The 23,459-nt window shown below is 38.1% G+C and overlaps 1 protein-coding gene across 2 annotated transcripts in view; it reads right to left on the bottom strand.

The window, feature by feature from the left end:
* The window catches only part of gria3 (glutamate ionotropic receptor AMPA type subunit 3), a 93,125-nt gene that overhangs the window by 41,641 nt on the left and 28,025 nt on the right, over positions 1-23,459 (bottom strand). For both annotated transcript variants that reach the window (XM_005806626.2, XM_005806625.2), the window contains one exon: positions 12,502-12,686. In XM_005806626.2, coding sequence (XP_005806683.1) covers positions 12,502-12,686 — 185 coding nt within the window. The remainder of the gene's footprint in view (positions 1-12,501; positions 12,687-23,459) is intronic.

Genomic DNA, 23,459 nt, shown 5'->3' with positions numbered 1-23,459 from the left:
AAAACATTTGGTGTTTATTGTAAGTGCCCCAAGCAAAAACAAGGAACTAGAGAGGGAATTGCGCAAACAAAGCACTTCAGTTTAATGCTTCATATTAGCTCTTGCAAGCTTCAAAAGCTCAGATTCACTAATAAAATGGAAATCCAATAAATTTTATGCATCTCGGTTTAGTCAGTAAAAGCTGACACTATATCCTCAATCAATGAATGCTGACTCTGTAGTGCTTCACGCACATTTGATTGCTTCATTTATCACTTTTTCTTTCACTTAAGTAACTAATTTCAGAACAATCAATGATGTGACTTGAGTGAAAACAAAAATTCCCAAACAGCTTAATTAGTTTGCGCTCAGTTGGCAGCGCGTCCAAACAATATCAGCACATAAAAAGTAAATAAGTCTATTTCAATTCTCTTAGTATCTTAATCTCGGAGGAGGTAAACGATGGTTCAATGTTTGTAGCTGCTGTTGGACTTTTTTCTATGCTTATTAATTTGTAAGTGTCAAAAAAAAATATTTACTGTACGTGGGTTGAGTTACATATAGCTAACATTAAGGCAGTTCTTTATAACCACTGAATAAATTTCCTTTGAACTCACAGAAAATATGACAAACAATTAAAATTAGGGATTGAAAAGTGACAGGTGAAAAGACCTTCACGTAAAGTTTCTAAAAAGCTGTGTGAAGGCTAATCAGATAAACTACCTCAAACCGACTTTCACCGAACTTGATTGGGCTAAACCTGGATGAGACCCTGAGCCTCAAAAAGTCACATTTTTAAAGGATTTCTCTAGACAAAAACAAGTCAAAGTTAAATATGCAAAGGTTTTATCTGAATGAAGATGCTTAATTTTCACTATTTTCATGTTTTCTCAATTACATTTAGCATTTATTATGTTCTGTAAGTCTACTGCCCCGTGGTGAAAATTCTTCTGTTTTAAATTTGCTCGTGGTCAGTATAATGTAATGTTAAACAGTTAATTATTTGGTAACATTTTATGTGAAGGGGTGTGCATAAGACCGACATGGCAACATCTGTCATGAACATGAAGGAGTCTTCATGAATGTTTATGACTGTTGTCATGAAAGCTTTAAAAGTTTTATTAAAAGTCTATTAAATTTGCCCACTTTGCATTTTTGAATAAATAATGACACTTTAAAGCAAAGATGTTCATACAGGTGTTGTGTCGTATTTATGACAGTGTCATGTCAGTCTGGCTGTAAAATGTAGTTCTATATAATCCCTCTTTGAGAACACATTCCTTTAGTAATGCAAACAAATATGTTATTCTTAAACTGCTAACAGCAGCCAAAAAAACAAAAACAATTACAAAATCGAGTTTTAATTTCAAAGGCAAATCAGATCTGATATGCTAATAAATCAAATATGTTTCCTTTTCATTTTTCCCTTGCTAAATCCAAGCTCTCAGATTTTGTTTTGTAAACATTTTTCATCAGTCTCTGTTCTTATATCAATATGTTGTTAAACTTATTTTTTATATTCTTATGACAAATTATTAGATTTACTACACCCGTAAACTTCCCCTCTGATGGCCGGGTTGTTCTGGAAAAAAAAAAGCATCTGGGTATGAAAAATAGTTTTAGGACTCTGATGCTCCAGTTTCAGCAATCCCTGGATTCAAAACATTTTTTCTGCCTGCGTAAAAATCGCTCACCACAGTTAACAGACTTACTCATTTATTATTACATGACCAGAAGAGCCTTGGTTAAAAGAGAGCTATTTGAAAAGCTATTGCTAACAGAGAGTAGAAAGGAAGACTCCAGAACTTAAAACAATATGAGGTCCTGAAGTAGGCATCAACTAAACTCACTTGCTTTTAATTTTTAATGTTCATTAAATGGAAGAGAAAGCAAAATCCCCATGCCGCACAGCTATCTCTGCAGTCCATGTTGGCAAGAATTCGAACAGGATGCCTGAATCACAAAACAGAGTCGATTACTTTAACTCAAACTCTTCTCTTCAGATCATCCCAGATATCCTCGGAGGGCCACCGGTCTAGTCAAATCAGATTTATAACAGTACTCATCCTGAGGTCTTTAAAATGGTGAATTTGTGCTTAAGATCAAACCATCTCAGCATTGAGATGCTGTTTGATTTTATATCTCTGTCTTATTTTTATTTATTTTTGGTGTCAAATTTTAAACCTTTGGTGTTTTTGATCCGTTTTCTGATATTTACTGTAACTATGGGGTCTGATGGGGTCTGTGGCCCCATCAGACCCCATAATCTGACCCCAGGAGGAGGGGAAATGGGACAAATCCCCATGGTGAGAGCCAGGAGGAGTGTCTTAGAGCTGTCAATCATGTTTGTGTACGTGCTCCTTTCCTACAGCAGAGCCTGCCATGAACACTCAGGCTAGTTAGCATAGCCACCAGTGATGGCAGACAAACAGTTTTTCTATAAGGGTAAGTTGTTTCTCCATAATCACTAGCTTCTGCAGAACATTAATCTTAAGCAGCGCATACATAAGTGTGATTGACAGTTTTAAAACCTCTCTCCTGGCTCTGATTGGTTGTTTTTGACAAGAAGCAGATTATCCCTGCAGATGGTACAGAGAGAAATCAAAGGAGCTCAATTTTCTTCACAGATAATCTGTTTCATGTTTTACAGTCAGGATATACTGAAAGTTTTAACAGATATGAAAAAAAAACAACCAAAAACATATTTTTGTAAAGGTTTCTCACAACTTTAATAAAGTGTCAGAGTTTATCTGGCCATGTAAAACAACAGAGTAACTTGTTGCCGCATACTGCCGGTTAGCTGACTAAAGGAAAGTTACACTTTTAGCTTGCTTGTTAGAAATTCAGCTAAAAGCTAATTTCTTTCACACAAAAAACAGATATTTTGCACTTCTAAAAATAATTACTTGAAAACCAGCATTAAATTTAACCTTTGGTTTACTTCTGTTCCTTTTACCGGCCAAGTCTCCTAATATTTTTGCTTTATAGGATGAGATGTTCAGGCTGGAAAAACAAGAACCAATTCACTGCATAAAGATGCGTAAAACGCATGATGTGAAGTTCAGACCACATTTGTTTCAGGTTTTCTGGATTTGTCCATCTTTAGGGCTCTTCCCGCCCATCGTGTTGTCTGAAGCGTGGCTGAGCTGCAGGACAATCGACCTAAATATTCCTGGGGGAACTGACTCTAATTAAGCAGGCTGGAGCCACAGTCCTGCGCAGAGTTGGATGTCTGCCCGAGTGTCTCAAAGAGGATTTGCCTCTCTTCTCACAGATAGTGGCTTTTCTCCGTTACACTGAATTGACTTATTCAGAACTAGAGCGCACATCCTGAAGTCAATGACTGTCCTGTTACACTGATAATCTAATTACAGTTATGATGCTCAAAAACTGGGCAAGATGAGAAAAGGAATTTAATTGTTAACAGACCTGGTTACAGAGGAAGAAGGACATGGCAACATATCAGACAAACGTTGCTTCAAATACCTCGGTGGAAACCCTCAGCGAAGCTGAATCTTTAATCAAAACCTGGCAGCAACGCATAATGAAATCTCTGCCTGCATCAGCACGTTTGCAGAAGTACAGAAAAAAACATATTACTCTTACCATCTATCAACTTATTTCAGTATAACACAAGCCGTTAAGCAAGAAATGGTTTCCCTCTGTGCATTTCAAAGCTGCTGAATATTCTGTTTGTAGTAGCCCACCAGCAGCATAATTTTAAACATCACAGTTTTCTTACTGAGCAGCAGTTTCAAAAAAACTGAAAAATAAAAAATAAAATAAATAGGAAAATCCAAACCTGTAATGTTCTTAAAGTCTTTGTTGTAGCTATACACCTGCCTGCCAACTCTCCTGCTATAAATGCGTTTGATGTCGTTTCTTTTTCCTGGATTTGCTTTTAACGCAGACTTCTCCAGGGTCTTCTTTAGATGCCTGACAACAAACAAACTAGTGCTAAATCCTCCTCTATTACGCTCAAAGTTGAACTGTTTCAGAAGCCTGAAGCCTGTCCTCTTGATGTGAAGGTGAAGCCAAAGAAAATTAGGGTTTATGTTCATACAGTGGTCTTGTAACTGTGATATATTTGATAGGCAGTATAGTAGAAGCTGGTGCACCACACATACACTTTTCATGATAATATTTGTATATTTAATTTGTTGCTAAGGCAGAAGATCACTGCACTGCAGCCCCTGTTAAATAATAAAAAAAAAACCTAATAAATTTCCCAATTTCTTAAATAATATTAGGAAGTGGAAATTTACTTTTCTTTTGTTAGCATAAAAATATAACAGGCTATATTGTAAAAGTAATTGGTTTAAAAATGATCTCTTAACTACTTATTTTGGCATTTAGCAAACATAAAAAGAGCAGGATGTCTTAAGGTCTTTCAAAGTTTTTCTTTAGATTTCCGCCGCATTTAGTCTGTATCCAGACAAGTTTAATTTTTCAATTGTGATCTCAAAATCAACTCCAAGACTGGCAAAAAAATGTAATTTGTACACAAGTCCAAAATATATCTCCAGCCGATAAAGCAGTACCTGAAAATCCATCCAGACAAAGGACCTTAGAGATGTGCCATCCTTTAGTATGGCAAGTTTTCAGCTAATAACTCCTGGGAGAAACAAATTAGCACTAATGTACGAGTTTATGTCTTGCCAACTGTTTTATATGAAGTTATTTGAAAATAAAACTAACTTAAAAAGGAATTTCACGGTTGCCTCTGTCGAGCTTAGAAAGACAGAGCCATAACAATTGCTTAATTTTTAGTAAGTACACTAAACTAAACTACGTAGACTAAATTTGGTTTTAGGTTATTTGGAGTTACCAAAATCTTTCATTTATTCACTATTTGCTGAAAGCCAGAATATTGAGAGAGATATTTTGTAGAGAATATTTTTAAAACTTTTCTATAAAATCACAAGTTTACATACACAAAGATTACATTCATTCATGTTCAAAACCATACAAAATACCCACCAATGAGGTTTGTTTATCAGATTAAAAGTATATCTACAATGAACAATGTTATTATTGCTATTCAACATACTTTTCGTATATATAATAATCTTTTTTTCCTTTGGTCCTTTGAGATATTTTAATCTTTAATGTTGCGTTGTCTTCAACTGTGTGCAGAAAATTATCATAATTAACAGAAATAAAGGCGTCAAAACAACAGTCTGTGTGTAATTAATCTATATAAATTTCACTTAGTGAATAATTTTTTTTTGCAATGGGTCAAAATACCTGCAAACTATTGTGAGAAGATTGTTTGAGAACACCCAATGTGTTTGACCCAAGTTGTTTAGTTTAAAAGACAACGTTACCAAATTCTAACATATATGCAAACTTCTCACTTTGGAGAATGTAAAACGAAAAAATCTCCTGTAATTCTGCTGTTTAGCACGTATAATTATCTTTGGTAATCCTAACACACTCTAAAACAAAGTTTAGTCTTGTTTAATGTCAGACAGCACGAAATAAAAAAAATGCCTGTGTCTTTTTATGCTGCATTAGCAGATTTGCACATTTTTGCTATGCAAGGCATTTGGCAAAATCACTATACAGCTGACACGTCCCAATTTGCGACATCTCTCATCAACTGAAAGTCCAGAGAAAATAGCAAGTATTTACCAAAAGCATCACTGCCAGTTCAGAGTTTAAAAACAATCCAACCAGATTCCAAAAAGAGATTGACAAAACCCAATGATTTCAGGACTCCGTGATCCTCCGTGTTCTTTAGTTGGACTGTAATTCCAGGGCGCTTCTGGGTGCTCAGCTCTGCTCATGTTTCCATCTAGGCATCAAACTGACTCAACAAGATCGATTCCAACCGGCTCTCCGGCTTTCCACTGCACCGGAGGAAACACAGCTCTACATTACAATGTCACCAGGAGACTCTGAACCCATCCAAGCACTGAACAAATGCTTAGAACAAATCAATGCATGGGTGTGCCATAACTTTCTCCGGCTGGACAGAAACAAAACTGGAGTTATTGTCTTCGGACCTATAGAGGAACGATCCAGAATCAGCGAGCAGCTTCAGCTATTACATCTAGAAATAAGTGATCAGTCCAAAAGTCTGGGTGTAGTGACCTGGAACTTCATGGAGAAAGTTGGCCTTTTATCAACAAAATTAAAGGACTAATGTCTCAGCAAACTCATACATGCATTTATCTTTTATTGTATTAATACTAAAAGAATCAGACAGCTGCAGCTGATCTCGAACCCTGGTGCTCGAATTCTCACTAAAACTAGGAAAGTAGAGCATATCACCCCAGTTCTAAAGTTCTTACAGTGGCTCCCTGTAGCTCGGAGAACAGGCTTTAAAACACTGTTGTTAGTTTATAAATTACCAAATGATTTAGAACATGTATACATCAAAAATAGGTTATCTATTATGCAAGGTTTCCCACAGAAAACCTGCTAAGCCCAGTGGTTGTTCACTGGGGCAGTTATTCATCCAGCGGGCCGTCGTGTTTTTGAGTTAAAATCAACTCAAAAAGTTGACAGAAAATTGTAATATATCACTTGATAATTATGTGTTATTAAAAGACTGGGTGATCAATGCCTGAACACCAACTATAAAGTCTTAAAAAATGCAAACATATTAAAGAGACTTATAAAATAAGCAATGCTTAGCCTGGTGGGGGCACAAGTAAAGCCTGGTGGCCCATCAGGCTTATAATGCACTTGGGAAACCCTGATTTTGTCATGCAGGTGTTCTGGTTCAAGTCTACTCTGCATCTCCAGAACCAAACCCAAGCATGGAGAAGTAGCATTCATTTTTAATGACCCTTGAATTGGGAACAAACTTCCAGAAAATTGCAAAGATCCCTTTGATTAATTGTAACTGGAACATTTATTTGATGTACATTTGATGGCATTTAACAAAATACAATGCTTATTGCTTGTTTCATAATTGGTTACTTTATGTGACTCTGAACTTTGTCTGCATATTCGGAACGTGCATCAATGGTTGGCTAAGGCATCTGGATTGCATTGCATTCATCAAAAAAGAAATGAAAGATAAACGTCTCACTGATTGAAAAACACATCAAGTCCAGAGCAGCTGATGCCTGACTGATCTAAGTCGCGTTTGCTCACTCCTGCCTTCATGAGAGATCTTCCCTCAGGCTAGGAGAGTAGGCTATTTATAGTAGGCTCATTGTTGTTGGTGCAACGGGACAGTGTGTCCTACTTACACAGGAGCTGATGTTACATTTAAAAAAGTGTTGATGTCACACTCGCTTGTATAAGGAATCATCCTCACAAGATGAGGGCGTGGCCAGCAGAGGGACGGATGCCGAGACTGACTCGACTTCAACGCGCCGCAGGCAAGACGTCCTCTCAGAATCTGCTTCATGTGCTGCAGAGAGAGACCTAAAATGTCTAATTGGATGACTTACATTTAATGGGAAGATAATCCAAAATTGTTTGAAGAAACACTTTGTGTGACTGTGAAGGGCAGATAGAGAAACTCATATTTCTCTTGGTTAATCACACATTTCCCGGAGCTGCATAAAACATATCCCCCCTGCGTCCAAGGTAATGGAAACAGATGCAGATGAAGGTCAAAGTAAAGTCTGTCTGTCCATCAATAATGAAGATCATTATGCGCAGGGCAGAAGCTGTCATATTCAGAAATATCAACAAAGAACAGAAGGTTAAGACATTGAAGCTTCTTATAAGGATAAGGCTGTGTTAAGACGCAAAGAGGAAGCACATTACTCTAACACATAAATCCAGCTGCATAGATTTTAAAAATTATTTGAAATTACATATTTCTGAACTTTTATCTTCTATGTTCTCCTTATTTTGTCTGTAAAGCACTACTTTTTTATTATTAATGATACCTGACTGCACTTCATTGGAATTGAATCCAAGTCTAAACATTTTTTGGTCAAAGATAATCAACTTACATGCCGATATCTGTATCTTCATGATGTGTAGAAGTCTGGATATTTATGAGAATAAGGATTTACAGTATTTCACCATAAAAAAATTACACATAATCAAAAATTATAATTATTACTCAAATTAAGATAAATGGTATTTGGCCTGTACTTGTATAGCACCTTATGTAGTTTGTAGGACTACAAAACGCTTAAAGCTAGCTGTTGACGCACTGAACTGGTCCACCCCTGCACGTTGCACCTTGTGCGTTGTCATGGCACCTGGTCTGAATTTTCACTCTGGCATTTATAGGAACCCTCTATGAGGGCTGATTTTCAGAGAATACTCACCAAGGTACACATCAAAATTAAAAGCCACAAAATCGTTGCTCCATGCGAAACTCTTAAAGCACAACTATAACTCAGCCTTTACACTACATTCAGTCTCCATGTGCTGACTACTTGGTGTCCACAGCTGGCCTGGTGCAGAGTGACAGAAGCAAAGAGGCACCGGGCTCTGTGACCACCTGCAGCAGCGAGGCAGATGAAGTGTCTTGCCCAGGAGCACAACGACAGATTCGTTTGAACCAGCCACACAAGGTCAATTTACTAAAAAGCACAAACCTTTCAGTTGCCTTATTCTTAAGCACTTAGGACCCTGAGCGCATTGATTTTCCCAGCACCAGAATACCACCTTAGCATAAAAAAGCAGGGAAGAGACGGCCTACCTGAGGGTCTGAAATCAGGCTTTTGGCTCAGTCAAAACAAATTTATGTGGATTAATGAAGCTGTTCTTTCCAAATTATTGAATGATAAATATTCACAAAACAGATTAGACACCAGATGTTTTTCTTTTCAGCAAAAAAATTTCTGGGCTATAACATTCAGCGTGTCAAAGACTTGGGAAAGATCCTTCGGTGTGGGATGAAAGGCCAACATTATTTTCAAGGTAGTTGGTGAGAGCACTTAAATGTGTGTGAAAGTTCAGATTTGACGTGTTGGAGGTCACTACACATATTTTCTGCTACACATAACCAAAGATGCAAAAAAGCACTTAGATCATTTTAGTGAAATTATTCACATTAAGTCCAAGTACTCAAACAGCAACCCTGGTTATTTTCCTTTCCATCAGACACTTCGTAAAAGGGATAATTAGGCATAACCTGTTTTCTGAAGCAATGACATAGCACATTTTAAAATGTTACAACTCAAGAACTAATATTTTTTTCTGTTCCTGGATTCAAGTCTTTTCATTGAGAGGTCAGAGAAAGTGACGGTGTCACCAGTTGGTCGCGGGAACCGAAGAGCAACGCATCGCCAACCATCCCCCAACTGTTACTGAGCACTGCTCACCAGCTGGCTGACAGAGGGCAACTACAATTATCCAATGTTTACAATAAACATGAATTTGGGGGAATATTTAAAGTCTTGGGAAAAAAAAACACAAAAAGTGACAATCAAACGTGCCAATGAGTTAATATCAGCTTGTTATAATTATGCTGCTCTAAAACAAACAGCATGACAAAGCATAACTTATGCTGCTAATTGTACATTTAGCAAGTGATAGAGCTAAGTGACTACAAATGTCACTGACTTTGACTTTACAACTGTTTTAACTAATATGTGACTGATGGAGATAAGCAAACTTGCAACCATGCAAAGACAAGCGTTTAGATAATGGATGGATAAATTATATGTTTCTTGTCTTTAACAGCAAAAAATTGAAGAATGTTTTAATTTTGAATTTTTTTGTCAAAATACAATGAAACTCAAGCAATTTTACTTTAGTGTAATTATCCCATACCCACCTATCTCTACAAGACAGGCACAGTGAGAAAAAACACACCCATGTTTCCACAGACTGTGCTCAACGCCAAAGAAAAAACAAGCTATGCGACTTAGAAAAGGGCCTGCAGAAATACAAAACATTACTTTTATTTTAAGCAAGAGATTTAGAGAAGTAAAACAACAGAAAGCTCTATGAGTCACCAAGGGAATAGGTTTGGGAACTACATCAGTGTTTGTGGATCTGGCTGCCCAGATTCCCTGACAAACACTGACGAGGAGTGATGAAGGTAAAGCGACTTGGTCAGACAGAAAGCCATAAGTGTGAGTAGATGATACGGGCGGACAACGATCAGTGCGCTGCTCTATGAATCTGGCAGTGTGGTCAGACAAGAGTCACGCTTTAGCAAAAAAGCCACATAACGGTCAGCTGGGGATATCCTGAACAGAAGAGGAAAAAATCCTGCCTTAATAGAGCAAATATGGAATTATTTGGCAACAATTCCCAACAGCGTGTGTGTGTGTGTAGGTGTGTGTGTGTAAGAATTTAAGCTGCTCATTTTGATTACCATCTCTGCATTCCAGATGCTGGCAGATGCAACGTGTTGCGGGGATGTTTTTCTTTTCTGATACAAGCTCAGGAAGTAGTCAGGGATGAAGTGGGGAAATGACAGGATTCTTTTAAAGAAAACATAAAAAGTCATCACAATGTAATACTTCATTGAAGATTTCAGCTTCAGAAAACTTCCAATAACTTTTCCAAGGTGGAAGAATCCCAAGAGGAGCAGCAAGAGCTGACTTTCATTGAGTAAAGTCGACTTCGTGGGTGAGGATGATATAATGGTGCGAGTAGCGAGTTGTTGGATTTAAAAGTGTAAATAAGCAGCTATACAAAGAGTTAATATCGTCATCTCAACGTGTGAATTATGAATGACTAGATGGAGGTCAGCAGCAACTCATCTTTGCATGTCTATGGCAGAAATATTAGGTGAAGAAAATAGAGGAAAAAATCTCTAACCTTGTTTACATTTATGGTGATTTTGGAGCAGCTGTGGACTCAGGTGAGTGAGTGAATATGTTAAACGAACAGCTATTAGTGATGCACTCCACAAGAAGAAGGTTACTGCTGAAAGAAAGGCAAGAAGTCCTGTTCGCAGTTTGCAGTAAACCAAGTAGAAAACAACGGTGCAACAAGGTCCTTTGGCCAGAGGAGACCCAAATTTCTGCATATAGGTCAACCTTTTGGCCTACATAGAAAATTCTTTGTGTAGCAAAATGACTAACACTAAAACATCACCCTAAACACTGCAGATGCTGCTAAATGCAGGAGAATTGTATTTGTAACTTATTTTCTTCTGCACTGAAGTCAAAGCTACAGAAACATAAAATACTGCCCCGCAGAATCAACTTATTTTAATATTTATTGGTGCTCTAATGGAATCAAAAGAAGAGAAAACAGTATTAAAAAAACAATTTGGATAGCACAGCCACTTTTTCTTGGTGTTTTCAAACATCATTAGGAATTTATAGTTGTTCAATCAAATAATCAAAATTAGACACAATCACAATAAGATACAGTATATAAACAAAAGCAGGTTTTAGCGGTTTTTATCTTTTTTTTCATGACATAATTACACTGAAATTTCTAATAATTTTTTGGGATCTTTTTTTTGTCATTAACTTGAAAACTGTTTTTTTTTTTTTAAATATCATTTCCATTGAAGAAAATGTATCCATCTTCTTTTTGTAAGACATTCAATCTGACTGAACTTGACCAAATTTAAGAAATCAAACGGGCAAAAATTTCAGCCTTAATGTTGACAAATATTTTGGCATACAATTTTTTCTACCTACTAAAATATGAAAAATTATACCAGGCTTCTGGTATAAGCTACGGGTTCTGGACTCGTAGCTCGGAACCGAGGCGAACGGACCAACTCTGGAAAACCCGAGTTCAACCGGACCTGTTCTGGGATCAGCTGGAGAAACGGCAGCAGGACGTTTCTGTTTGGACCCGATTTGTAATCAGATACCAGAACTGTTTTCTGTAAATTTTATGATAATCCATTTTTTACTGGAAATATTTAAGTTTCTTCCAAGTTTTCAAATTATTTAAACGTGTAGATTACAGGTTTTTGAATGAATCTTAAAAAGTAAAACATTATAAGCTCAAATTCTCGGTTCCCCCCGTTGAACTAATCCAAGAAAGTCAGAAAACTCTTAACTTGGTTCTTATTTAATAGGCTACATTAAATAAACATTAAAAATTCTCGAGTGAAGCAACAACAAGCAGACAAGTTGTGGAAAAAAGGGACTGATGATCACCAACAAAACACGGATGAGCAGGCCATCTAGCTCCTCTATGTGAATTAAACCCAGGTGACCTCTTACTACACACACAAACGCACCCATGCACACACATATACGAGTACATCAATAAAGAGAACAGGGAATAACAAGCTTTAATTGAAAGCACCCAGTTTGCCTGTTTTAACATCGCTTCCAAAATGAGAATTTTGAGATGTGAGGCAATCGTGATGCACTCGAGGAGCTTAGGGTAATAACAAAAAACGAGGGAAAAGTGTGGAGCCAAATGCCAGGAAAATTGTCCTATTTTACAGAGTTTGTTTAAGGCCATGAAGTCTGAAGAACGAGAGGAATAAACATGTTTTCTCTTTTTCAAAAGATAAAACATGCAGAAACATTGGGATAGAGAGGAAGAAAAAAAAACATCATGATCTTTAAGATTTATTTTCTGATGTTCAAGGACAGGTTTGCTTCCAGTGTGCTACTTTTCTTTAGCAGAACTAGGCCGAAGCAGCAGTGTGTGTTGGCTCAGTACCTCCTGGAGTATTAAGTCGATCCTGTCCACCTCACAGTCGATGAGAAAACGTTTCTCCTGTCGGTTGTCCATCTCCCTGATGATTTGTGTGTACGTTGAGACGTTCACGTTCCCAACAGAGCGAGCCGTCACCTGCCAGTTATTGGCTACAGCCGACTCCATTATGGCCTGGAGGATTGCAAAGCCTTTGGGGGGGAATAAAGAGGAGAGAGCTAAATTACTGAACTGTGTGGGGTTTTTTTTTTGGGGATGACAGAGAAACACACAAACATAAAAAAGTGAACAGAATTGATGAAGAAAGGCACAGATTCAGTTAGCAAAAGTTTAACATTTCCATAACAAATGTGATCGTGCAGTTAGGTTTTTAAAGAAACTCAGATATTTGTCACATTTCTACTAGAAACCTTTAAATATTTGTTGCAATTTTAGGTGATAGACCAACTCAAAGTTGCTTAACTGTGAACTTTTTTTTTTTAACATAAAACAAATCATACATATGTATTTGTATTCAGCACCCCTGAGTCAAAACAAAATGACTTTTTGTGTCCTTGTTACAGTCTTCTTGGGGGGCACATCTTCACCAGATTCACACATGTAACCCAGGGTTTCCCCCAGAAAACTTGCTAAGCCCGGTGGCCTGTCATCTTTTTGAGTTAAAAAATGTTTAAAGTTGACAGAAAGTTTGAAAATATCACTTGATAATTATGTACTATTGGAAGATTATTGCTTGAATACTGACTATAAAGTCTTAAAAAATGCTAACATTTAAAAAACCTAAAGTAAATAAACAATGCTTAGCATGATGGGGGCCCAAGTAAAGCCTGGTGGCCCGCCAGGCTTATAATACACTGGGGGAAATCCTGTAACATGAATTGCTTTCCCATTGTTCTTTGCAAAACACCTTAAGTTCAATAAGAACGGACAGAGAGCATCTGAAAACACCTATTGTTGAGTCTTGCCAAATCTTCTCAATTAGATTTAGGTCTGAGCCTAAATTGGGCTGTTGAAAGACATGAGGTTCCTCTGATCTACTCCATTGTAGTTCTGGGTGTACGTATATTTTGGGCAAATGCCATGCTAGAAGCTAAACCACTCCCTCAATCTTTGCATCTCTTTGTTGGAAAAGGTAAATATCCTGTACACATTCAGTCATTCTCCAATTCACGCACACATTCACACACTGGTGGTACGTTACACCAGCAGGCAAGCCGGGTGTAACTGAGTCAGACATAGCGGGGATTCGAACCACCACGGTCAGCCCGACTCGCTCTTCCGCCAACATCAAAACTCCCACCAGCTGAATAAAAGCCTTCCCACAAATAGCATTTTCTATTTATGCCAAAAACTACATTTGTGTTCTTCTGTGATCAGAGCACCTGGCAGCTGCTGTGTGTCCTACAGGGCAAACTTTAAACTGCATGTATTTTTGCCTCGCCTTTAATATTTTCTCTACTTCTGCTACTCTTCCTTAAAGGCCAGGTTTGTAGAGTGCACAACTAATAGTTGCCTTGGCAACAGATTTCCATCCCTGAGCTTTGGATCTAGAGTTACATCAGGCCTGTTGGCTACGTACATGATAGATGCTCTCTTTGCCAAGGCTGTCAATGTAGGTGGACGGCCAGGTCTTGGCTGTTTCGCGGTTGTGTCAGATATTTTCTAATTCCAGAGGAGGGATTGAACATTATTCTTTTTGATGTCCAAAGTTTTGGATAATTTTTTATAACCTAACGCTGCATTTAAACCTCTCTGCCCTGTCTTTTTCTTGGTCTCCATGATGTTCGTTCACTATGTTCTCTAACAAACCTTCACAGAAGAGCTCATACTGAGATTAAATTAGCCACAGTAAAGACAAATGTTAAAAATAACTAAAACAACAAAGAGGATAGAGACTGTAGAGTTTCACAGACTGGTGCCACAAAAAGATTAAGTAAAAGCTGTGGGTGCTACACCCTAAATAGCAGGATTAGAGTGGATAATTAAACCATTAACTGGGCAATAACGGCGTGTCCTCTGGTCTGGTGTTTGGTAACTAGATGTCTCATCTCACACTTGGCTGTTTCATGCCTGGTGGACGAGTTCAAACTAACAAATCCAAAACCAAGAATCAACCTGAACTGCAACAATAAGACTTGAGAAATGAACTGACAGCTACGCAGTAAAACGGGCTGCAGCTCAGACGACACAATTGATGCAACTCAACGGCGTGTTGACTCTGCAGAGCTCACCGCAGCGGGTGATGAAAGTATGTGAGGTATAAGAAAGGGAGAAGCTGAGCTGACAGTAACAGGGCTGAGCTGTGATGCTAAAAAGTCTCATCACAATGAGGGGAGAGTCTAAACGGTCGTAATTTTTTAAAGGTTTCGGGATTTATGGTCAGCAGTCATGACAGGTTGTCTATAAATCAGCTGAAAACAAACATAACTAGTTCTTTTCTTTTACTTCTTAATATTTTAAGTTTAATTAAATTATATAAATAAGTGCTAGGCTTCAACATTTGCTTGAAGCACTTGACGAAAGTTTCTGGGAAATATATTATTTATAAGCAACTTTAGCATTTTTGTGGCCACTCGTTTAAGGATGTGAAAAACTTCATCTTTTAGTGCAGGAGGCTAATTTCCCAAAAAAATCCAACTTTTAATTCAAGGATATTTATTGAGTGGAGCAAAATCCCAAGTTCAGAAATAATTGCTTGAATTATAATTATAGTAATATTCTTACTGTTTTAAAAACCATTGCCACCCTTATTCTTACTGCAGCCCTATTAGTCCTTTGAAAAATTAATGAAATTATTTTTAATGTATACTTTAATATTTATTTTTTATTACGATTCTAGTATTTATTAGTACAAGGAACTTTACTTCAGAAAATTGCTTGTACTTTCTGAAGTTTAAATATCAAGCTGTTCTTCAAATTGGGAAAAGTGGAAATGTGACCAACAAGGCTGGTCAAAGTCTCAAGAATTATGCAATAAATGTAGCAATGATAAAAGCAAATAGGAGAACCAAATACCTTCAAGTAGAACTAATGTGTGTAAACTCCACAATAAATCTTGAAAAAAAATTAAACTGACATTATGTCACACAGCAATGGTTTTCAGCACCATTTTATAGTCAGAAGTCACCTTTTCTAAAATAAAAAAAAATAAAAAAATACCCCCAGCTGAAGCCCAAAATCAATGTTTTGGTTCACTGAGCTGTGTGAGTTGATGTTGAGAATGGATGCCTGCAGAAAGTTGTGTGTTGTAGCAAAAAGTGGCATCTTGAAGTCAGCAACTGTCCATAACAAGCACATGAGATGATCTATCTGCCAACGAGCAACGACTTAGGAGGCATGCTGGGAAAAAACAGGATCTGTTTGCAGATTCTTTCATTCTTTCAAATGTTGCTAAAAAAGGCACTTCAAGGATACTCTGAAACATTTTTCTGTACATTTTCGGTCATCTGTGTACTTGTCAAAATTTGACAAATGGAGATGTGCCTTGATCATCACCGACTCTCATGGATAAACACATCCATAAAAGAAACTGATAGTTAAGATATGCAAGTCAGTCTTTTGATACGCTATGTTTTACCTGTTTGTTCTTATTTCCGAGTACAGAAACTTGCACTGATTTTGATGCTGAGCGATGGCTGTCTAACGGTACTTTCATTTTCAAACCATTTCCTTTATTGAAATGAATAGCAATGTACGACTTTGCTAAATAAACGGAAACTTTACCTCAAACTCTGCATGTGGTGCTGGCATGAAGCAGAAGGTGAACATGTTGGGATGGGAAAAAGAGATCATGCTCTGTTAGGCATGGTGGGGGCGCCGTTATGATGTGGGCCTGATTCTCTTCCAAAGACCCTGGAAACCTTGTTGGAGTCAAGACGTCATGGGCTATTTGAAATACCAGATTTTAAATGAAATGTGGTCACTTCTGCTTATCAGCGAAAATGTTTATTTTTTTCTCTCCAAAACCCACCGGCTGAAAACACATTTGCAATTTAATATTAATTCTTCACCAAATAAAGCAAATTCTTCCACGGCAGTTTCAGTCCTCAATCTTACAAAATGAGATCAGAACACAAGATTTAACCAGACAAAGGAGAGAAACAGCCAAAGATGTCTCCGTATGCACAAGCCTTATAAACTGTCTTAGAAAACGAAGCAGCAAAAAGGCGACGTCAAAACTATCAACAGGGTTGCCAATAATTATGGCACAGATGATTTTGTAAAAAAAAAGAAAAAGAAACAATAAGGCTTCTGCAAAAAATAATCTATCCTGGAGGAACAAAATAGCACCGGAGGTTGCTGTGTGTTAATTGATGGCAGGTAAAATAATTGAACATTTCTAGTTTTGTGTATTAATGAACATGAAACAACACTTCTAATATTAAAAGCGTAATTTTTATTTTATAAGCTGCTGCGCAACAAGAAACGTTATTAGTTTTTACGGGTGCAGTAAATAAACTAATTCCTAAAGGTTATTTACATATATTTAGATTGCATTTACTTTTCTGCTTCCTGCTTCTTTGTAAACCCAGCATTTGGCTAATAAATGTGCATGAGAGAAAAATGGGACAGAGCCACAGGCATGAGGCTTTTTAATATTATGTGTCCCTTGTCAAATGTCTGTATGCCTCAAACTGCACAGCTAAAATCGGCTTTATTTAGATGTCAAATGGAACAAATACATTTAACTGCTCGTGTTATTCGTCATATTACACATATTTATATTAAAAGACCTCACATTATAAGCACTCTAAGAGAATCATGCATGACTCGCAACATTGGAAATAGATCAGAAATGTGGATACAGAAAACATGTCAGGCGGTGAAAAAATATAAAACAGAATCTTATTGAGTTAAATATACAGTATGTCCTAGTTAAAGACAAAAAATATGCTCCAGAATAGATACTGATTATACAAAATGAGAGGCATCATAGTATGTTAGAGGAAGAATTAAGCTGCAAGAAATTGTAGATATTATAGTTGCTGAAAAAGGCAATTTACGAAAATATTAGTAAATCAATGTTCACAGGTAATCTCTGTAAGAAAATGAATTTCACGGCAGGTTAATGCTAACTGCATTAATGTCATTAAACATATTTAGGACTGAATGCTAAAGCAGTGTTTCATAAAAAAAAAGATGCAAACCTAAACTGCCTGGAAAATAGTCTTTTACTGTGGAGGATTTTTTGCACCCACTCTCTTTTGAAGAACTGTTTTCATTCACCCTCCTTGGAGGGTTTTTAAACTCAAATAAACCGTCTAAGATTATGCCACAATCAAATGTACGTCCAAGGCATTCCTAAGGCACTTGAAAACATTTATTTTATATTTCAAGCCGTTCTGAGGCAGAGTTGCGAGTGTGGTGCTGCCTAAAGGCACAACTTGATGATCAAATATTGTTTTGCAGCGTTTCATGAATCCGTGATCCCGTTAATTGCAGCAAGCTGACCAGATGCTGAAACAAAAAGCTATGTTTGACTTCCTAAAATGTTGTTTTATATCAAAAGTTCCACTTCGATACATGGAAGTTTGTAGTTTTAAGATGACAATATGCAAAAAACATCAACGGGTATGAATACTTTAGCTGTCCACTGTAGCTTTCCTCATCTTTCATTTGCTTCCCGTCTTTGAAGCATCTCTTTTTCAGCTACTTTTTGATCATGTAACTTCTTGATCTGGGCATTAAAGCTCAATCACCTGCTTCCCAGTCTAACGCTGCTACCATGGTTACTCATTAAAAAAGATTTGTAAAAAAGTGGCAGAAGCAGCAACGGAAATGACTCAGACAACCCAGCCTCTATATCAGAGCAGAAAAATCTCTCAAAAAATTGCATTTTTAACCAGATAAAGAGCCCAACAGAAAACCTCAAAGCTGACCGCTGAAGCTATGCATCTTTCCAGGGGGGGGGGGGGGGGTTCTAGATGCAGCAAACAATGTGTTAAAAAGGTCTAAAATCTCTTAAAACGTGTATATATCTCTGAGCATTCAAAGGATCCAGAATAAATATGCGGCACATTTTTGCCCGTTTCTCTTCGTCGCTCCTGGAACAGAAACAACCTGCTGCCCTTAACCAGTTCGGCCATTTACTGGTAATCGTTTCAGACCTGCCGAGTTGACGTGTTCGGCACGGAGCTGCTAAGTATTCAGAGCACAGCAAACTTAGCGGACACATCCGCCCTCCCTTCCCCTGCCGGTGACCTTCACAGTGAAGTGCTCAGCAGACGGCGCTCAGGTCAGATTTGGCCTTTAAAGACAAGTGGCTCTCGCTGCGTGCCGCCACGCCAGCCCCGCGGGGTGCGGGGGTCACGGAGGCGAAAGAGACCCGCGTCTCCGTGTTTGATACGCGCAGAGGTTAAGCAATCAAACAAGGGTGGCGGTTGCGCTGTCAGGAAGCTCTGCGAGAAGGTCTAATGATTAACAAGAAGCTGACCTCAGTCTGGACGTTATCGGCTCACATTTGCAGGAACATGTGGTCGTGTTTATACTTGGGGGGGGGGGGGGGGAAGCGGAGCGTCAGCTCTCCTCCCAGTTCTGCGACGTGTGGCTCTGAACGTCATAAGCTGGGATATGTATGACATTTTAAAATTTATTAGCAGCTGCTTTACAAAGGATTTGGAGGCGAGGGGGGATTTGCACGTTTCCCTTGAGTGTTATTTTTCGTCCTTTTCCTCCTGTGATTTTGGACTGAGACGTTTGTGCGTGCAAGCTGTTATTTGTAAGAAATGAACTCAAACGTCCTGACCTATGAGTTCACAAGTATGCAAACCTCTAAATGAAGATATGTTAGTCTCTTGGAAAGTATAAACTCTGCACTGCCTTATTGGTTGCTGTCCAAAACGACTCGTAGTTGTGGTTGACTTTGCAAACAGATGGTGCATTTTACAGCAGGCCGGACGACCGTTAAAGGGCGTTTTTACAGACTCGATTATTCAGCACTGACCCGAACAATTACACAAATTCAAAATTGGGAGCGTACTGTAACAATGCCAATTATAGCGCATCACACATCTCTCCCGCTGCAGCACTCAACAAAACTACCTGGACGCTGATGGAAATGAATTCCAGCGAGCTCCACAAGTCTTTAGATGTGCTCCAGTCTGGAGGGCATTTAGCTGTTATTAGCTCTGGGTTTTTGTTGTTGTTGTTTTTAGGTTTTACAACCTGCATTTGCACCGTTCATCTCAACCTTCCCGAGTAGGTAGCAGTTTGCAGTAAACAAAAAGAGAAAGTAGGTCAAACATTTTAAGAATCCACTTGCTTCCCTCTTGCTGTTAAGTGGAGACCAAAGGCTGCAGGCTTGTTGAACTGTTTGCTTAAAGAGTTAATATTAAATGCTGCAATGTGAGGAAGCTCTTGAGGAAACTAAGATGACCTTGCATTGCTATGTTTAATTATAAGGATGACTAGTAGATTATGTTTACATGTGGCGAAGCTTTTTATTGACTGATTTTATCTGAGCCGGTGTCGGGAGCGCGCATTGCAGCCAGACAGGCGGATCTGACCATTTTCACGGCGCTTCTGATTGATTTCTCGGTAAAAACAACTCATATAATCATGTCAAGGTTGTAACATTCAGTTTAATCGGCAGCTATTGTTTTACAAAGATAGCTGCTTTTTAAAATAACAAAATTGTAAAATAAATAAATAAACGAGGTCTTGTGTGGAGGACTTCTTGCGCTGTTTTGTGTCGCTGTTTTAAACGCCAAGAGAACCGGTCTTTCACCAACTTTTGTCAATCCTGACAGAAATAAAAGTCAGTCACCAGACAGTTTTCCAACATGTAGTGTGTATTTATAATTTTTCATTGCTGATATTAGAGGATGTTTGCTGGCTGATGGCAGAGCACAAAAATTAAGACTTCCTGAAAAGATGAGAGTGTAGACTTTCTGGTAAATCCTGTTCTAATGTAAAGTATGACAGATTACTGGATTAAGGAAATTTCTAGTATACTACATGCTATCACACATAACAATTTTTGAGAATTTGGAAACAGTTGCTCTTTATTTCCCAAAGTTATGCAGGGAGGAGAGGAGAGAATGGATATTTCAGCTGCCTGAAATAATCTGTTCCCCCGTCCATAAAATGGAAACAAATTAATTTACCTGCAAGTCTTTACCTGTGTTTATTCCTTTCATCATCAACAATAAATCATGTAAGTTTGAAAACATTTGCTCTTTATTTGACAAAGTTATGAGAGGGGAACCATATATTTTAGCTGCCTGAAATAATCTGTTCCCCATCCATAACAGGGAAACAAATTAATTTACCAACAAGTCTTTAATTCTGTTTATTCCTCTCATCACCAACAACAAATCCTGTGGACCAAATATTTTAGCTGTCTGAAATAACCTATTCTTTGTAGGGGGAACAGATTATTTCAACTAGGCCGTTGCATATAAATATGTTTTTTTTACACTATTCCATTGCTGCTCGGGCTGCACGTTTAAGGTCATTGTCCCAGTGTAAGACGAACCTCCATGTTGAATAATTGAGTCTGTAAAAGCGCCCTCCCTGAAACAGAAAGGGAGGGAAAAGTCTCCAGCGACGCGACATATGCTTCCTCTGAAGCTCATTTTGCACCAGCACTCGAACCGACAGTTTGCTCTTTTATCAGCTTTTGGCTGAAATCATTCTTTATGGACAGCTACTCAAAAGAGACTGGGAAAAGGACCGAGTTTTCTCCTGAAAAGATTAATGGCGACACGAAGCAGGCCTACGACGTAACAACATTGGTTAAAAAAAAACCCCTCACATTTCAGATGTCGTGCAAACGAGCATCATAAGAACCAATTAGACGGAGAAGAAACGCGGGGCTGCTGTGTTACATCAATTGCTCAGACGTTCCGTGTGGATTCTAATTCTTTAGGAAAACAACTGCAACTTCATGCATAAAATTGACTATATTTGGTCGTTTGTTCGCCACAAAAACCCGAAGACAGCAGCAACTGCTTGGGTGTGTAGCACAATGCAGAGTTGGCTGCTATGTGGGAATCTCTGGAATATATGAGCTTTGCAGCCCACACAGCTCTGCCAAGGCGATCAGTATGTACTCTGCTGATATAGTACTATTTAAAGCTGGGACTGCTGGCTTTACACAGCAGAACATTTTAAGATCCAACTGTAAGCAAAATAAAATTGGAGAGGGCTCATAATCATTTATATTACTTTGGAGACGGGATTATTATTATTTTTATTATTATTGGCAAATTACTGGATATCATTAATTAATGGTTCCCACATTGCTTGAGTTAGTCTACGATGCCAGGCCTAAATTCTTTTAAGTAGTGCAATAAAAAAATGTATATATATTTTTACTTAAAATGAAATGCATCCTGTTGGGCTGAAGGCTAATTTTCAGCCTGGATGGATGGATGGAAATGAAAGCATATATTTCCATACCATAACCAAAGTTTGTTAAAAGCCAAAATATTGAAGGACGGATTTTTTTCTTAACATAGAGTCATAAGTTTGCATACACCTACATTACTGTGCCTTTAAATGACTGTGGAGCAATAAAAAAACCAAGTTCATTGCTGGGTAAAACAATATTCAAAAAAATCATATGCACATATAAAAATTGTGGAAATGTCCAGCCAGTCAACAGGGTCATTAAAATGAGTACTGAAAGGTCACTCATTTAAGAAGAAGTCACTACTTCAAAAGCAACATAAAAGTAAGGCGGTGGCAGCATCATGTTGTTTTCAGAATGTACTGGTGCGTTTCACAAAATAGACAATCGGGACAACAAAACATTCTGTAGGAACATGAATGCAACACTTCAAGACGTGTTCAAGACGTGTTGGGACAAAAATGTGTTTTTCACATAGAAATTAGCTAACTCTTTTGTTGTAATTCATGTAAATGCCTCCCGATGGGATTGATCTGTCCTGCATCAGTTCTGTTTTATTATAAAACCTTTTTCCATATCAATAATCAAAATATGTAATAAATGTAATATCTAAAGAAAATGGGGTAAAGAAAATGGGATAGGGAATTCCATCTGGAAGTACAGATTTTCTTACACTCCCCTTTTCTTTTTCCGCCCTCCTCCAGAATTTTAACCACAGGATTTGCATCCTCTGTGTGTTACTGAAGCAGCTCAGGCACCAGACTGTGTCCTCCTTCCCTTCAGTCTTGGGCAGCGGATCACATGACGAGTCACAGAGGAGCGTAGTGTGCAGCCTCAACTGTGACTCAGTCGATCCTCCCCCTGCACCGGAGAAGGTGACCTCCTTCCAATCCTCTCGGAGGCATCCCAACAGCACCGTCTTCGCGGGACGCTCCGAGCCAAGCGTGGCATCAAAGCGACCTTAGATAAGAACAACCGAACCCACTTCTGGAAAATCTCGACAAACAATCTCAGCCCAATCACGTGGTTCAACAAAGAAGGCGGATTTCAGTGGGCCATTCAGACGGAGGCGACAAATTAAAATGGATTCAAGTTGGCAGATGACAGCGAAAGGACACTTTTGAGTACAATTAGTCTGACAACACCCACTCCAAGTGAAGTCCAGTGTAGATAGCAGCTCCTTGCTTCCAATTAGATGAACTGCGATGAGCTCAGTCACCTCCACGCCACCCACTCCTACTAAATCTCACATCTGAAATAATCAGATAGATTATTTTCTACCTAGCAAAAACTGTAAACCTCCAGAAAAAAAAACATTTGGCGGAATCCACTTTATATATTCTTCTGGTTTCCTTCACAAGTCACAAAATATCACTTTCCCATTATAAAAAAGGATAAATCCAAATAGTTTAAAGTTATATAAGCTGCTTGGAGAAACAGAACTCTGGTCAAAGTTCTGCCTGCGTTACAGGCCGGCGTGATGTACGTTTTGTTCTTTGTTTTGATTTTTCTTTTCACTAAAATTCATGCGTGGATGCTGGTGTACATCTTTTAAATGCATCACCTATACCCAAAAGATGTTTACAAAAATAAACTGACTGAATTTTGCGTA

Source organism: Xiphophorus maculatus, chromosome 11 (assembly GCF_002775205.1).
Source record: "Xiphophorus maculatus strain JP 163 A chromosome 11, X_maculatus-5.0-male, whole genome shotgun sequence".
NCBI classification, from domain to species: Eukaryota; Metazoa; Chordata; class Actinopteri; order Cyprinodontiformes; family Poeciliidae; genus Xiphophorus; species Xiphophorus maculatus.
This window is presented reverse-complemented; position numbering and strand designations above follow the sequence as displayed.